We start from the raw sequence: 17,360 nt of genomic DNA, 5'->3' as shown, positions 1-17,360 counted from the left end.
AATCAGATCTCTTGATCTTTCCTGTGCCTTTTTCTCTATGCCTGCTTGGGATTTCTCCATTTTAGATGAGATGCATTTTTCAGACTGGCTATAGCATCAGCAGACTCTCCCAGGCCACCAAGATGGACATTAACATTTTATACAACTCATTTGCTCCTGAGAGACACTCCCCTGTCAAACATTTTCTGCCTGTTTTTCCCTAAAGTAGATTTATTGAACTCACCTGGTTCAGGACCAATAGTCAACTCAACATATTGTATTCATAAATTATTACAGAGCAGCGCCACTTTCATCACAGCTGCTCTGTGACTTCCTGCAGATTCAACTTCCAGAACATGTTGCCTTGCTTTATTTTTCAGAGAGTCTTCATTCCTTTTCCACAGGAGGGAGCTTTGGTGTTCTGGCAACCTTTTTAACCTGTATTTATATGTATTGGTTGTATTTTGACAATGTTAGTACTGAGGATCTTCAAAAGCACCGACATGGCTCAGCAACACAGCTTAGCCACAGAGTGCTGTAAGAAATGTCCTCCCTTGGATCAGCAAGGCACAAACACGTGTCTTTAATACCAGCAAAGTGACTAGTCCCCATGATGGCACAGAGCCAAATTTGTTTTTCCTGCTCTGCAAATTTAACATGCTTTGTGTCCTTCCAGGGGACTGAGCCCCATAGAACACAAGAATCACAGTCTATACTTGGGTGGAAAAAATTTCACCTGGCAATAGCAGAGGCATTCTCCTCTCTGAGCCTGTAAAGAGGTTTCCCAGCAACAGCAACATTGTAGAGGTGCTATCAGATAAAACATCAAATCACAGCCCTGAGCACCTGCTATCATCAAGCATCCCTTAGCACTCAGCACAAGATTGAAGGTGTTAGTTCCATTTTCCTGACCAGATTGCCCTGTGAAATTCAAATCCCACCTGCAGCTTCACTTTCTCTTAGATTTCTAGTTCCTGGTTTCTTTCATGCTGTTAAAAACCTGCCATTTTCCAGGGTTAAGGAAAAGTGCCTTGTGCAGGAGATATTTATTCATCTAGATGAGTAAACAAAAGACACTTTTAGAAGTTAAGGTATTATTTGCCTTGGAAAAGGCAAATGGCTGTGATCAGCACCTCAGTAAACTCCTATGCTTAATGCTGACGTTTCTTCAGGAATGTGCTTCTTTTGTCCTGCTTTACAGCAGAGAAAGAAAGGAGAATTTGTAAAACTACTGGAATTATTATCAGTTTCAGGAGGAAGTTTCTATTTCAGGGCATTTGCAGATGCGTGAAACAGCTTTGTGTCTACTGTCACATTTTCCTTCATATTTCTTAGCTCTGGGTCTGTTCTTTGCCATAGTCTAGCTGTTTTCAGAGAGCTCAGTTTAGACTGGCAAGACTCAGAAGCTAAATGAAAGTGAATCTTGAGTTAAACTGAGTCTCTGCTGTGGTGTGAATGAGAGACAAAATGTCCCAACAAAACCTGCATTAATATTTCTCATATATATGCTATATTTTATCCATATTTTGGATGGTCCAACAGATATTACATGAGCTTTGTCCAAAAGTCACCTCACTGTCTGATTAACATATGCATCATATTTTAGGAGCTACCAAATTTTCAAGCCTCTCATTTGTAGAAATACTGTCATATGAACTTCTCAGATCAAGGAACTGCCACTCAGTACAGATTTGAGAAGTGTTTGTCATGAACTGAAACATTTTTCTGGTTACCTGTGAGTGTTCTGTTGTAACAGGAGTGCTAAATAATAGTGATTGTACATCCAGCAAGTTCAAGTACTTGTATGTGCAAACCTATGTTTTTGCATGCTCAAGTAAGGTGACTTTCAAATTTGGCAGGCACATTTATGGATTTCTGAAAAATGTTACATTTCCAGCAGAAGAAGAACTCCACTACTGAGTTCTGAAATACCCTTCTTTTGAATGTTCGCTGACTCAAAAAATACAGACAAATGATTTTGGATGTAAAAGCCTGTTAAATTAATGGAGTATAATAAAAAGTTAGTACATATAAAAGTTTATAAAAAAGAGATAGCAAAATAATCTTGTAACCAGGCTATCATGTATATGTTGTACATCATCATGTAAAAAATTTTTAAAGGGATTGCATTGAATCCAATTAAAAAGCTGAGAAAGAGGAGAAAAGGATGGATAAAATGAATCTTTTAACAAAACTTTTTCTTAATATTGCTCCAAAAATTCACCCACAGAAATAAATTAGGTAATTGCTTTTTCCCTTGAAAAAATCAACCCAATGAAAACATTTATTGGTAGCTTAACATTTTCTTCAAAAATATTGGAAGTGGTGATGATTCTTTAAGAAAAATGTATAATTTTGTTACTTAAACATAAGTAGTCCAAAGAATTGCATTGATTGAAGAAGAAATTTTGCAGGGGAAGTTGCTGGCCACTTTATCTCTGACCAATATTCATATCCCTAAGACCAGCATAGACAAAAGATGGTGAGGAAAGAGCTGGTTACTTGCTGGGAGGGCAAGGGGAAGGGCCATGTCAGCAGGACTGTAAAATGCTGGGGTCCAAAGTTGAGGTCATGGAGTGCAGAACATGATTTCAATCTTTGTGGACTTGTGCTCACCTGTGCAATGTGAGAGTACAAAAAAAGCCAGGCCATGCAAGTACAATTCTTAAGTACTGGTGCTGTTTCCAGTAAACTGCTTCAAGTAAAATAGCTTAGGCCTTTAGGAAAGGAAGATTTTCTAACTGTTGAAAAAGTACTACAATATATTTTAAACCAGCCTTTTGCCACATTTGTTTTTTCCCAAATTAGGGTAATGCATGAGATATGGGAGAAATGTGGATAAGCAGAAAAAAAAAAATCAGGATGGGAACAGAGAACTTGTAACTGCTCCAAATTTCCAAATTAAAATATTTATAATTCCTTAATAAAGATATGCATCGAGCAACATATTCCTTGACTTAAACTGTGCTAAGTTCTTCCTTGGTGCTTTTGTGATGTCACTGGGAGTAACTTGTGAATTGGGCTCTAAAGCCAATTGATGGGTTATGCTGAGTACATATCCTGTCTTTTGAGATGGCTAAGGAAATAATGGAGAAAAAAAAATATCTTTTTCACTAGTTCTATTAATCACTGCTAAGGGAATAAAGATAAATACTTAAGGGATCATTTTTGAAACTAGATGTCCAGATGATTTTGCAGCCTGATTTCTTCTAGATGTAGAGCACCCATCAATCAGGTTTAGACACAGAAGTCATTCACTATTGTTATTAACAATACCAAAAATAACACAAGGGGGCACAAGCCGAGCCTTTGGTATTTGACAACAATTAAAATTTAAGAAAATGAGTCTTGAAATACCTTACTACCTATGATGAAACACACAGGATACTCAGAGAACAGTAAAATAGGTAAAAACTCCTTGCTCATTGCTGAACACTTATGCTACATTTGATCGTGAATTTGTTCGCTTTTTGGATATTAGGTGCAAAAAAGTGCAAAGAATAATTAATTAACTATTGACTGTTACAGTACCACATTACAAAAAGTATTTTCTAGGCCACAAAGGCCACTATTGATATAATTTATATTAACATAAATGTATACATAAAATAGTTTTTCAATCTCCATATATATATATACATATATATCTGTTTCTATATCAGCCTTGCAGAATCATGTTGAAAATTATCTAGGCCACAGAATTTTGTTAGGATAACAGCAATGGGAGGGAAAAAAACCTCACAGAGGAGAGTTTGTTCTCCTATAAAAAAAAATTACTCATCCAGAGCAAAAGGAGGAATGAAATCCTGCAAGGCTGCTCTGCATTTATGGTGATGAAAATACAATCTTAAGCAGGAAGGATCAGTGTTCAGCATTACCAATCCTCTCTGGGAGAACCCGTTTCTGCCTAGAGGCCATGAAGAACAACCTGAAACAGGCATTCAGAAACTTGGGCTGGAGCCTTTTCTTTTTTCCCTTTTTTCTTTCTTTTATTTTCTTCCCCGCCCCCCCACACCCCTCGCCCTTATTTGTAAAGACTGTAAAGATTTTTATATTTATTTGTTTGCTTGCTGTGTTCATAGGCACAGGAGGCAAGGTATAAAAGCGCCTCCTTTTTTGAATTAGATACATCTGTAATGTTAAGACCAGCTTTGCTAGCTTTTCTGGAGCAGTTTAAGACACTTAAAGGTATTTTTGTCTGTCTTAGAGATCAGTCATGGTGGCGTGGAGGGACTGGATCTTCAGGAACATATTTTGTGTTGGCCAGGCTAAACCAACTCAAAATGGTTCTTCAGAAATTTGCCAACACGACATTTTCCCTTCATATCCAGATGGATTCTCAAAATTTCTTTCATTGTCATAAAGCAATCTTCCTTTGTTGTTTTTCTCCTGCATGACACTTCTGTAAAAATGCTGTTTTAGAAAACATTGTTTTCTTTATATATATTGCAAAGATACAAAAAGTGCCACCACCTAACTTTTTCTAATTACAGTCCAGCTTTCACAACCTCAGACCCAATCCTGCTGTCTGTGCTACAGTCTTCACAGAAAGAAAGAAAAGAAAAAAGGAAAAAAGAAAGTAACTATCTGATTTATCTGATTGAGGTAAACTGCCGTGTTTGGAGAAAAATCCACAAAATAATATGTAGTTCTCTTCTGCTTTTTAAAGTATCTGACTACAGCAAGTAGATTTTTGCATTTGCTGTCACTGTGTATTCTAATAAATGAGTTTACTTGCTTGTAAAATAGTCACATTTCGATTTGTATCTCCATAGACTGACAGAAAACACATCTCAAATTCATATTTAGCATATGTGTCTAGAGGCATCCAGCCAGCAACCAGAAACTAAATTCCATGTGTGCTGTGCACTCAGTCAAAACGACTTCAAAGAAATCTAAGTCTGTCACATTAAATCAAGAATCACAAAAATGTTGTGGGTAACTGCAATATTTGGTCAATTTTGTGAAGAGATAAATCACATTAAATCAATTCCTTTACGTCTGAGCATTCTCTCCTCTGCAGTTTGACTTGAGTCGAGATGCAGCTGTCATCGTGAGTGCTGGAAGCTTATAACTGCATAGATCCAGTTCTCATACCTGTATCAGAAGGGCTTGACTAAAACCTATTGAAGTCAGTAGATCTGCCTCACTGGCTCTTAAATCAGCCCTTCCTTCCTGCCCAAGGAACGAACTGATTTTCCAGATACTCAAAACATGACAACAGTGGGTTTTTTTCATGCAACATTCAGTTTGAAGTGCTATCTTGCAAAGTCATAGAGGATTTAGTGCAATTTAGAAGGAATTTACTACATGAGCTATATTTGACTACTTGCTCTCCCTCAAAAGAATTAGGTGTTAAAAGGTGCAGTAGTTTTGAATTACTTAAGGGATCTTTTTTCTGGTTTCTTTGCCTCTCAAAAGATACAGGCTCCATCAAACCACTGCTTGAATATGACCCTGGATATATGCCAGAGATAAAACAGGTGAATGAATTTGCAGAAGGAAGGGTTATATTTGAATCAAGTCAACTTCATCCACACTTTAACAAATTATTATAAACTGTCATATAAGACTTAGAATAGGAAAGATGTATTTTGATTAAAAATATGGATACAGTTAATCTGCAGAATCCAAACCTTCTGTTGATGTAGATGTGAGCTACAGGGGAGTTTTGGACACTGAGCACGATGGATCCATTCTGGCTCCTAGGGCGTAAGCGGTGGTTTGGGTGAGGAACAGGATCCCTGGCTATCAAAACTGGTTGCTCGGCCAGGTAGCTGCAAGGAAAGTGTTATTTTTACAAATGTCATCACATTCACGCTCATTTCAGAGGATGAGAGACTACCTCAAAAAAGAATCCAGATCACATCCAGACCCTTTCTGGTCTCTGGATCAGTCTCTGGCATCAAAGTCTCCAGCAGAACTAACAATGGAAAGAAAATTTCTGAAGTGACCTTCTAAAAATGCCTCTGATTCGTTTCACAGGAATGGGTTTATTTCACCAACAGTGGTGGCACCTCCATCTCCTAACTTACATAGACTAGACAGAGCCATGCACCTCTAAAAGACACTTCTCTGCTGCCTTGACTCAGTTTCCTTGCCCCCACACTCTTCTTGGTGATTTACTGAAGCCTTGATATTGTGCTTTTGCTACCTGTCACAGGACATGTTGTGCAGCCATGTGCTACAGAATGGGGGAATCACATGGCCTCAGGCAGCAAATAATTTTTCTACAGACTGCTTTTGTGATGGGCTAAACAGTGCCTCTGTGCCCCTGCTGCTTCCTAAGGCTTCAATATGTATCTTTCTGAGTCCAGAGCTGTGAGGATGTTGTGTACAGAACACCAACAATGCGCGGCCACAGTAGATCACAGAGGGAATCCAAGCCCAGGGACTTGTAGATATAATCACCCCTACATTTGAAAAAGCTTCCAGTAAACATCTGTTGAATAACTCTGGAGGGAGCTGCTGGTATGTTGCCACAATTTAGCCTAATTTGCAGGCCAGTTACAGATTAATATTTTAGCAACAGCAGCTTATGCTAAAGATTTTTGAATAGGAAATGATTGCTTTTGAAATTTTTGCAAATGATCTCTTCTAAGTAGTTGTAAGCTCTTTATCAAAATCTCTGGAAATTTAAAACATTTAAATGTAATCTTGCAATGCCATCAGAGCATCATGGAGACTGTTGAAATGGCCCTTTTAAATGATAGATAAACCCATGCAACTAGATTTAGGCTATGCTAATGATCTTCTACCTGCTCTATAGGTGCTGCACTGATTTTCATTATTCTCAGGAGCCCATAAATGCGAGGGGCAAAACCACCCAATATCAAGGAGAAAATTTTGCTACTTCTTACCTCTACTAGCGGGTGCCAGTGAGTTATTGGTTTACGTGGGTAAGCCAACATTTCATTCCAATGATCTCTTCCAAGGCCTTCGGCATCAATTCCTGTCCGGCACACTCCAATGACCTCGTTGTGCCCTACTCTGAGAATTGTAGAGTGAGAAAGAATTTATTTTTAATAAAAAATAGTTTTAATAACATCTGATACAATTCTGTTTACTGGCTTAGTGTGGCACAGAACACATGACCAAAGTTTTCATATTGTTTATTACAGATATTAGTTTTAATGGTAGTATAGTAATATTAAATTCTGTAATGGTAACATCAAAAATTCCTAGCCACTACCAGAGCGCTTCTAGCAGCTATAAAAATAGCAAAGAAAACATAATCCTTGCTATTAAAAGTTTACAACCCAAAGACACAAGGACAGAAAAGGATCATAATGCACAAAGTTATCTGAAGGAAAACATGCTTGAATTTTGTGAGAGAAGGTGGTGGAGAAAATGATGGGGAATACATTTCCTGCTGTAAATGCTTCAGACATAACTTCATAAACTATTTCTTAGCTCTAGCTGTTGTGATCTTTGAAAGTTCAGTCAAAAATGTGAAAGGGAAGAGTAATAGTTGTAATAGTCTATACCTTAATACTGTGTGCTCCTCACAGTGCCATAAGCTGGTTGAGGAACATCAGAAAGTAATTTTCTGTACCTTGATTCTATGTACCTCAGAATAATGCTTTCCAATTTCCCCTTAGCAAGTGCTGGGAAGGGAGGAGCTGAGGAGGACTGAAAGTGAGCAGGCTGCTGTGCTCCTTCCCTGCTAATGGTACCACGGTGCCACCCTCACGTCTGACTGAGAGAGTCTTCCTGGCAGAACTTGGAGAGCAACCAGGAATCTGATGGCAAGGGAAAACAATCTGAAGGGCGATGTTACTAAATTGGACTTTCACTGTTTATTTGCCCTGCAATCTCAAGAGCTCATTGCTAATAGCACTTGAATGAAGCAGGATTGGGCAGGATTCTGTCAGGCACAGTCTTGATCAACCTGCAGTCCTGAGGCACTCTAAGCAAGAGTCTTTTCCTGTCAGTTCTCAGTGAGGCCATAGATAATTAGCCTAAGACATGTTATCAGTGAGTGCTGAACCCAAAGGTTACATACTGAAGGTTACATATTGAAAGATTATTTTACTGAATCAATCAAAGAAATGATTGTGACTTAGTTTAATGATGTAATTAGCATTTAATTCCTTTTTAGTCATTGAAATTTTCTTTAGTTTCAAATACCTGCTATTTAAATAGAAATTGGATGTGTGAGGGACTTTTTTAAGTTAGAACACGTAGTCCAGCCCCCAGAAATGGACAGGAATGTATGTCAGGCCTAGTGGTCTGGAAGAAAATTGAGCCATATTTCTTCCTCATCTCAGTCATTTATGACACAGATAAAATGCCATGTGCTTGAAAAGGTGTGGAAGCTTTAAACTTCATGAAAAGGTCCCGAGGCTTTATCTTTTGTGACACTGAAGCTGCTTGCAAGCTCAAGGCAGAAAGCAGTCTCTTGCAGTGATCAGGAATTGTCTCTGGTCAGAAAGTGAACTGTGCTTACCTGTCATAATCCATGACTGCAATGGAGAGGCTGACCTGGTCCACGTTCTCTGGAGGGATATCAAAGATGATGGCCTCATTATAAACAGGATTCAGCGTGTTCTTCTTTGTGGTTGTTTTCCGCTTTTTCAGCCTACGTCCCTCGCACATCAGCGACACTTTGACGTACGGATCTGAGTAACAGATAACCAGTTCATGCATTAGGATTCAAAGCCATTCAAATGGTAGCATAAGAACAATATTTGTGGTAGAAAAGTTATATTGCTAAGGTAAAAGGTTGCAAAGATTTGAATGATCCTGGAAAGCACTGCTTTCATCATGCTGTAAATGCAAAGGAAAGGTACAGCCATTCCGAACAGACACACTGGCTGCCAGTCCATCTAAACAGGGTCTGTATTCATTCTCTGCTACTTCCATCCCACTGCCGTATTAGACACAAAAAACTCAAGGAGCTCTTACTCATTCCCTTCCTGAATAGACTCTGCCTTTTTTAAAAGAAGTAGATTCACCTGATGCACCAGTTATATCCATTGCTTTGAGATTCCGACATTTGATGACTGTCAAAGTCATTCTCCCAGCAGTAGGCAAATAACAAAGGGAAAACATGATCTCACCCAAATCTATGCTTTCCTGAAAAAGAATAGCAATTATTAGAAACTTGATCATGCTACCCAAATTCAGTTCAGATCATGCAAAACTAATATTTTTTTTAACATGGAGAGAGGTTTCTTTTACAGCCTCAGATGCTTCTGAAGAAGTCACAAGCAATTTTCAATTTTCAAAAATTATTTCTGTAAAGTACAGGAAGAGTAACGACAAATAATAATTTAGAGACAAGATCTTCAATTACTAAACTGAGAAATTAAAACAAAATCAGAGACAAAACTTTAAGGATTCCTGATATTTTTGTGTTGAATTCACACAAATGGAAAAGTGAAATTGAAAGTAGAATGTTGAGTTTTGCTCTTGAAAACACTCATAGTCCATCAACCCAAATAGAAAGAAATCTGATGGAATATTTAGATCATGCACATTTACATGCCCTTTAGACACTGAAATTTATGCAGGAGAATAAGTTCTGCACAGTTGTGTGTATAAAAAGCTAGTCCTGTCAAAGTGCTTCAAAAAGAAGAACATGCTCATAAAAGTTGCTCTCTTTACTGCCCTTAATGTGCTTTAAGAGGTTGTTCTGTTTCAGAAGAAAAGCAAAGTAAAGGAGTAGCACCTACAGCTTTTCTGGCTCGACAACAACTTTTTGGAGGATAATATACTCAGAAGGATGGATAGGTTCCATATGAATTTTAATATTCCTCACAAAGAGACAGGTTCTATTTCGAGACCATGTGCTAAGTACTCTCGAAATAAGAAGTTGCCATACAGTTTAGATGCTAAAATACTTGAGGTGTGTAACCTAAGGGTTCTTAATTTTTCCTTTTCTCAGTTATACAATTATCCTAGTGCTGCAAAAGTTTAGGTCTTGAGATGTTTGTTATATTCTAAATTTTAAATACTCCTTTGCTACCTCCCCACCCCCCCAAAAAAAATTGTGTATTAACAACTTAGGATATGAGTTTGTAAGGGGCATGTAAGGAAGCCACTCTGTAAGGCAGCCACTCTCAAGCATGCTCATGTGATCTCAAAATACTTTTTCTTTGGACTAATACTAAAAACTTATTTTTAACATCTCAGCTTCAGTATTTTATCTGTCTAACCTACAGTTACCCTGAGAGCACAAATTCGTTTGAGAGCTGCTGGAATTTACTGTACAGCTGTTCTAGCATCAGAAGGCAAACATAATATATTTTTAAATGAAACATATTTAAATAATGATTGCTGTGTAGATGAAAAATATATTGTTTACTTTTATAAGACAAGACTGGCCTTTTGTTCACATTCTTCAGTTGCTGTGAGCAGTTTTATTGACTTCCTTCAGGCTGACACTCTGTCTAAATTGAAACAAGTATTTCACATCTTTCTTGAGTAAAGATGAACTTTATCACAAGCTTTGGGGTGTGAGGTTTTTTGTATTTTGTTTTGTTATTGTTTTTCTTCCCCCTGCATTGCAGACTAGATGGAAGAATATAGTTTTAGAATAGCTTTAAAGTCTCTGTTGCAGTGGTAGTAAAATATTGACTTTTTTGCAGGTTGGTCAATCCACAAGTTCAGTCATTTTGCTGGGATTTTGTTTTGACAATTACTAATTTGAAAAGCATGTGAACATGCACTGTGGGAAAATTTCATGCTAGTCAGAATTTCAGATTTCTCAGAATTTCAAAATGATTGAGCTCATTCAGTTCATACAGGACAAATACAGCTATTTGACCTCTCCCTTTCTTTTCCACAAAGAGTGCCGAATTTTGTGCCAGAGACTAAATTACCAAACCAAAATTTCTATTTCAGAAAACAAATAAAACTTGAACAACTGAATGATAATTTTTTTCCACTAATTTGTTACAGTGGCAAGTGATTTGTATTTTACAGTTCTGATATATCTGTTTCAAGAACACTGTTTCAAGCAGAGCTTCTCCTGCTGGCATTACTCTCTGAGTTTAGAGTCTGATGGTTGTTTCTCATGTCCATATATCAAACAGATCTCACTCTTTTGCTTGGAAAGAAAATAGAGTTCCTTGAGTTTCAGTGCTTCAAAGTTACCTATGGTCTGTGTAGAGAAAGATGATGAAGATGGGATGGATCACAAAACACCATTGGTAGCTCATAAAAAGATCTAATTTTTTCTTCTTCATAGAGATGGCCTGTGTCGGTGAATAGAGAAAATATAATTTTTGAAGACGGGAGTATGAACCTGAGTGTTCTGTCATTTATTTTTGAAGAGGAGTTGGGTAGACACTTAAAGGTTTGTGTGAGCTCAGCTGATAAAGCAGAATACAGACTATGTACTAATATTTTAAAATACTTTAAAAGAAGCGTTGTTCAAAAATCTTGCCAAACTCACTCTGTTGTTACTCTACATTTTTGAGGGGCAGAGAAAAGCAGTTTCTGCTCTGAGGATCTGCCAAGACTGGTGGTCTTTCTTCATATAGGAGAGTGACTGTGTAAAGTTCTAAATATTCTTTGGAAGAATTAAGATTAAAATTATACCAATATATTATAGTATAAGAAAGTGGGTATTGCAAAGAAAAAATGTCTGAGATATGTCCATTTTCACACACACACTTTTATTGTTAATTTGAGCACTAGAGATTCATAAATTTGGAGCTGAAAGCACAGATTCAGACCTAGATTTTAAACATAGTAACTCTTTGTTTCGTTATTTTTTTTAAACTTCTCATGACAGTCTTTGTTAATCACACTGATTATCATGAGTAAAATTTTTAAATTCCCTGGATCCTTAAACATTATTAATTTTAGTTGAGATTTAAATATAGCATTCAATTTAATTTAGAATCTCAGTGCTATGGAAAATTCATGTGTTTTTTCACTTTGTAATTCACTAGATAATTAAATTGAGGCAAGTAGTCTGTCAGGAGCCTTTCAGTACAAGCAAACCTGAAAAACCAAGGCACAGACTGCCCCCAGCAATCACATCTGCATCACAGTGTGCCTCAAACAAAACACAACTCACAAGACACAATCCAGTGGTTGTGATTTGTCCATATTTTTAAATAATCCTCATATTGCCTTACATATACCACATATTTTATGAAAATTGCACATGACTTAGATAACTCTCATGACACTTCATCTCTTTCATCAACCTATTTTGATTTTTCTTTTTCTTCTTGAACTAAATTTGGGTTTCAATTAACAGCTAGCTTTATGGATTCTTGTAATGGTTGCCTCCCACTGGCTTCCAATAACAGGTACAGAAAAACCAGCATTGAGCACAGCTGCACTTATGCAAATGGAAGCTTTTGTTGACACCTCATATCTCTCCTTCACTTATTTCCCTTCTGTATCCACCAGCCACCACACACCACTAAACAGTGGCCAGCACTCCACCAGCTTCAGCTACTTTCATAGCTACCCTTTTACCTCTACCCCATCCGTTTTCTGGTATGGTGGGTCTAGAACAAAATAAAACAAAGAAAAAATGGTCTGACATGCACATATCAGTTATTCTGGTGAACTTTGTGGGTTTTGAGCTACAGAATTTTTAAAATTAGCAGATTTTTTAAATTAGCATAATTCTCATCCCACATTAGTAACCACATGGAAGAATGTGCTAATAATATTGTTCCATTACTTCCATTAGGATGGATCCATTAGGATCTGTCCACATTCTCTGCTTTGTGGGCCCCTGGGAAATTAGTCCAGGAGTTGGCACAGTCAGAAATAAAAAAAAATTCTTATTCTATTCTATTTGCTGTCATACCCAATGGACACCAGTGCTCTCATTTCCACATATATGCCTGTAAAAATTGTAGCATTTCTACAGGGGCTGTGCTCCTCACAATATGGATAAAAGGGAAGGGATATGAAGAGAAGTTTGGAGAACTTGTAGGGGAGCATCAATTAAACTGATTGAGGTTTTTGAACTGCTGCTGCTGGAAAAAGATTTGCTGCCACTTACTCCAATTAATTTTCTCAGTAGTTTCCACAAAATTCAATAAAAGAGAGAACTTTTAACTAGGAACCTCCACAAGTTCTGTGGGGAAGCTGGCTATAGATCCTTCCATGTTCAGGGTGGCTCTACTCAGGTATTAAACCCCATAACTCTGGAACTGAACAGGAAAACTGTTTATTGCCATACGGATAGTCTAATAACTTTCATAGTCTCCCTCCTCTGTGCCAACATATTAACCGATTTCCTATGATAGCAGGGGTGAAAATCTTATAAGGACCTGATATATGAAAAAAGGTGTTATTACTGAGTCACAAGCGAACTTTGGACCATTTTTTCACTGATGTTTGTTTCCTCTTCTTTTCCACTAGTTTTTCAAGTTTGGAATTTCAAACAAAATCTTAAAACAACAACTTGTTCTGTATTCTTACAATGAAGTATAGAAATGCTACTGGAACTGGAAAATTTACATGATTTTGTTGTTACTACTCTGTCATTAATTTCTATGGTTAAAATAACAAGTGTCTGCATAATTAGTAGTGCAGTAGAAATTAGACTCTCTCAAAAAATTACTTGTTGATTCTTTATTTATCATTTATATTATCATAATCCACAGTAACAACTTCAGTTCTTAATCTCAATTTTAATATGTGGAACTACTTTCCTATTAATTGTAATTGGAATGATGTTTTAAAGACTTCATGTAAGAGTAGCACAACAAAAATACTAGCAGCAGCATGAATTCCATTTGTACTTGATTTCTAACCAAATTAATTGCAAATTTAATTCTCAGTTTTCCTGCTATATTTTGAGTAAGCCACCATAATAAATAATAATAGTAATTTTCTAGCTACCTAAGAAGGTATTCAATCATCTGCTTTTCTAGATTTTTAGCTGTTTCCTTTAGTAACACTGAAAACTGTTCTTCTATATAGTATGTAAATTTAAAGAAAAATGCGTTGGCAGAGTTAGACCTTTGGATTACTCAAATATTGCAGGAAGATAATTCCCCCATAACACAGATTTCTCTTTCTCTGTTTAGAAAAAATTATATATATTTCTGCTTTCCAATAAAAACTACTGACATTAAGCTTCAAGAATCAGGGATAAAATATAACAATGAATGTTGGGAGCTGGATGGAAGGAGAAAGAAGATCTGTGCCCTGAGAAAATTAGCTAAGAATGTATTAAGGTATTCCTGGTTTTGAAGCATCTAGCAAGAGTTCAAAGAGTTATAGTAAAGAACAGAAGAGAAATCTACCAGTCTGTTTTCTCATTTATGCATTTAGAATTTAATGGTACCCTTGCTATCACAGAAATTATTAAAAGTTCTGTGAGGCTGAGGCTGGAGAGCTAATTCTACCACCTCTCGAGGGGATTTTCCTTTGGAAACCTTGTCCCCTCTGCTAATATTTATTTTCGTCTTCTGTTATTCTTTGCATATCAAACCCAGTTCTTTCCTTCCTCTTGTCACCAGCTCCTGATTGAGCTGTTGCCCTGGGAAATGAATCAATTAAGTTTATGTTTGTTCTTGCCTCTGTGGAAGACAGTATGGAAGCAGCGGGGCCTGTTGCTCTATAATGACTGCGTCGTCTGCCTGTGGAGGGCTTGTCTGAGCCTGTCACCCTGGCTGCTCTGGGTAAGCTCTGCTGCTGGTTGCAGCCCTGATGGCAGAGGGAGGACTCCCTGAGGCTGCAGGATGCCCTGGAAGGCTCCTGGGCGCTCCTTGTGCTGCTTCCTCTGTACAGAACCACCTGTCCTGTGCACCGGGGGGTTGTTACACCTTGCCAGGCAGCAAGGAAGCCCATTCCTGTCTCAGAACAGCTGAGAGTAGAGGTGCTTCTGTGAACTAACTGTGACAGGAGAATGAACCAAATGTATGTGGCCCCCCATGGAAAGATGCTTTTCTGGAGCTGCAGTGCAATGTCTGCAAAGAGACTTTGCAGTGAGAAACTCAGAGAGCTCTCAGGGCACAGCAGGTCAGACAAGTCATGTACCTGCAGCTGCCACAGCACTGTCTGGATGCAGAGATATTAAAATCCCTTGAGGAAACCATGCTCTTCATTCACCTAATATTTATCTGTTTTAGGGTAGAGTGAAAGTAGCAGTTTGCCTCTAGAAAATCAAAATATTAGAATAATTTGTCATCTCAAATGAAAAGAAACATTAAATAATAATGATCGAAACCTTCCCTGCCTTCAGCAACTGGACAGAAACCCACCCTTTCTCCATTGCCTTTTCTAGTTATCAACCAGGCCTAAAGCAGTTCCAAACATAAATGAAGGTCTCCAAAAGGTTTAAATGAAGGTCTCCAAAAGGCTTAAAGAATGATCCAGAGTATTGTCTCACCTGCTCAGCAGCAGCATTGTCACATGGATCCCTTTTATCACTGGCCCTGAGCAGAAATGCAAGTGCCAGCAGTTCTTGGCTTAGAAGGGGCTTTCCCATTTACAGAGACGATCAATGTTCCTACACCGGCAAGCCCTGAGTCTTCCACACGTGTTTAAGGTTCTGTTGAACTTTTCAGGTGCATTTCCAGAGACATTCATAGGCCTAATGCATTCTGATGAAGATGGGTAGCTGTAGGGCTTGGCTACATTGCTGGTGATAAAACTTTTCCTCATAGTGCTCCTCCTTGAACACTTGGAAACAGGACACTCCTTAAAATGTGGCCTCAAGGTTGGGCTACAAAAAACACCTCTGTCAGCTCTCTACCACAACTCCCTTACTCAGAGAAAGGTCTAAATCTTTGTCCACTTACAAAACAGGGGAGATGGAGAAAACAAAGCAAAGATTATGCTCTGGGTAAAATTCAGAGGTGGGCTTCATTTTTGTTTGATGAGGAAATCAGAAAATCTATTTCCATAACAGAGGCCAGCAGGGAGCAGAATTACCTGTTTTATTTGCCACTCTGGCAAGTGTTTGATATAAATGAACTGAGATAAATGTTACTGTCCTACTTATTTAATATATATATATTTAAGCACTTCTGTCTTTCCCAGTGATGTTATTAATTATATTCCAATTGCTTTAGAAGCAGCAATTATGCACCACGGACATAACATGAAGATTATGTCCTTACAAAATCTGCTTTTACATTCCACTTCACAAATGAGCAAACTGCAGTACTGAAATGCCTGCTGTTGGGGAACTAAATAATAATCAAGTTCCATCTGTCTACATGAGATAATTCAAGAGGGTACAAGTACATGACAATTTGATGACTAAGATCCCCAAGAGACTATCACTGTTGGAAATGGGAATGGCTTTCCTCTAAATTCTGAGCTTTAATTTTTTTCCCAGTTGCATGGTTTCATATAATTGGTTACTCTAAGAGACTTCACAGGATACCTTCAGAAAAAAAAATCTTTGACAGTCACTTGCCAATGTTTTTAGGCAACAGCATTAGAGGAAGTTTCCAAAGCAGGTGATAATTTTAGAAAGTATTATAGGAACCTAATAAACAGTTACATGCAGAAATTGTTGGATCATAAGCAGTGGACTCCTTGCCTAGAAAATTTAAAGGCACTGAAAATTAGAAGTGCTTGTTAGCAATTCCAAAAAGAGAGCTTTCTTTTTTTTTAAAGTTTGCAGTATATTTTGATAGTAACAAAACCTCAGAAATGTATGTAAAACTTATAAGCACTTGACAAAACCAGAAGCCTCATATGTTGATTAAACAATCCATTTGATATTATTTGTTTGCCTGTAAAGTTATGAATTCATTTTCTCAAGTGTAGTGAGAATTACAGTATTCCAATATAATGAAGAACCTTCACAGGTAGTCCAAAGCTGACTCTTGATTTTTTTTTTTTTTTTTTTTTTTAATTAATCAGGTGAACAGAAGCAAATGATGGATTATTAGTTGAAAATTCGATCCCTTATTCGAGCAAAATTTGGGGATATATCAGATATCTAAGATACTTTTCCTACACTACTGATTTTGCTCTAAATTTACATTAATATTCTAACTTTAAGAAAGGAATATGCTTTAGCACTTAAAACAGTGCTACCACATATTATATAATGTGGTATGTTTTTAATATAGAAACAACAACAACACAGAAATACAACAGAGAAACAATCGTATGAATGAAGAAATGAAGGTAAAAACCCAAACTACAAAATGTGAATAAATATCAGCATCTGAAAACAATGAGAATAAAAATGAGAGTGAGAATCCTGCACTTCCATAGAATAATTTCAAATTATTATTAGGAGCAAATAATGTGTATTAAAACTGTAGTTTCACAGAGAGTCATTGGGTATAGAGCCAAAAGGACTCAGTGCAACCATCCAGTCTGATTTTCCCAGACTGTATTTCCTGTACCAAATAAAAACTCCTTATAGCTGGACAAACAAATCTTTTAAAAATTCTGTTAGCTATTGACAAAGACTTGTTGTATAACAA

General features: G+C 37.3%; 1 protein-coding gene across 1 annotated transcript in view; it reads right to left on the bottom strand.

Annotated features, from left to right (window-relative positions):
* Positions 1-5,684: 5,684 nt before the first annotated feature.
* The window catches only part of SYT10 (synaptotagmin 10), a 33,214-nt gene continuing 21,538 nt past the window's right edge, over positions 5,685-17,360 (bottom strand). Inside the window, exons 4-7 of the mRNA XM_041487505.1 lie at positions 8,937-9,057; positions 8,429-8,600; positions 6,840-6,969; positions 5,685-5,756 (exon numbers count right to left, since the gene is read on the bottom strand). Of these exons, the coding sequence (XP_041343439.1) occupies positions 5,685-5,756; positions 6,840-6,969; positions 8,429-8,600; positions 8,937-9,057 (495 nt within the window). The remainder of the gene's footprint in view (positions 5,757-6,839; positions 6,970-8,428; positions 8,601-8,936; positions 9,058-17,360) is intronic.

This window comes from Pyrgilauda ruficollis, unplaced genomic scaffold (genome assembly GCF_017590135.1).
Source record: "Pyrgilauda ruficollis isolate IOZ18807 unplaced genomic scaffold, ASM1759013v1 scaffold80, whole genome shotgun sequence".
Classification (NCBI taxonomy): domain Eukaryota; kingdom Metazoa; phylum Chordata; class Aves; order Passeriformes; family Passeridae; genus Pyrgilauda; species Pyrgilauda ruficollis.
This window is presented reverse-complemented; position numbering and strand designations above follow the sequence as displayed.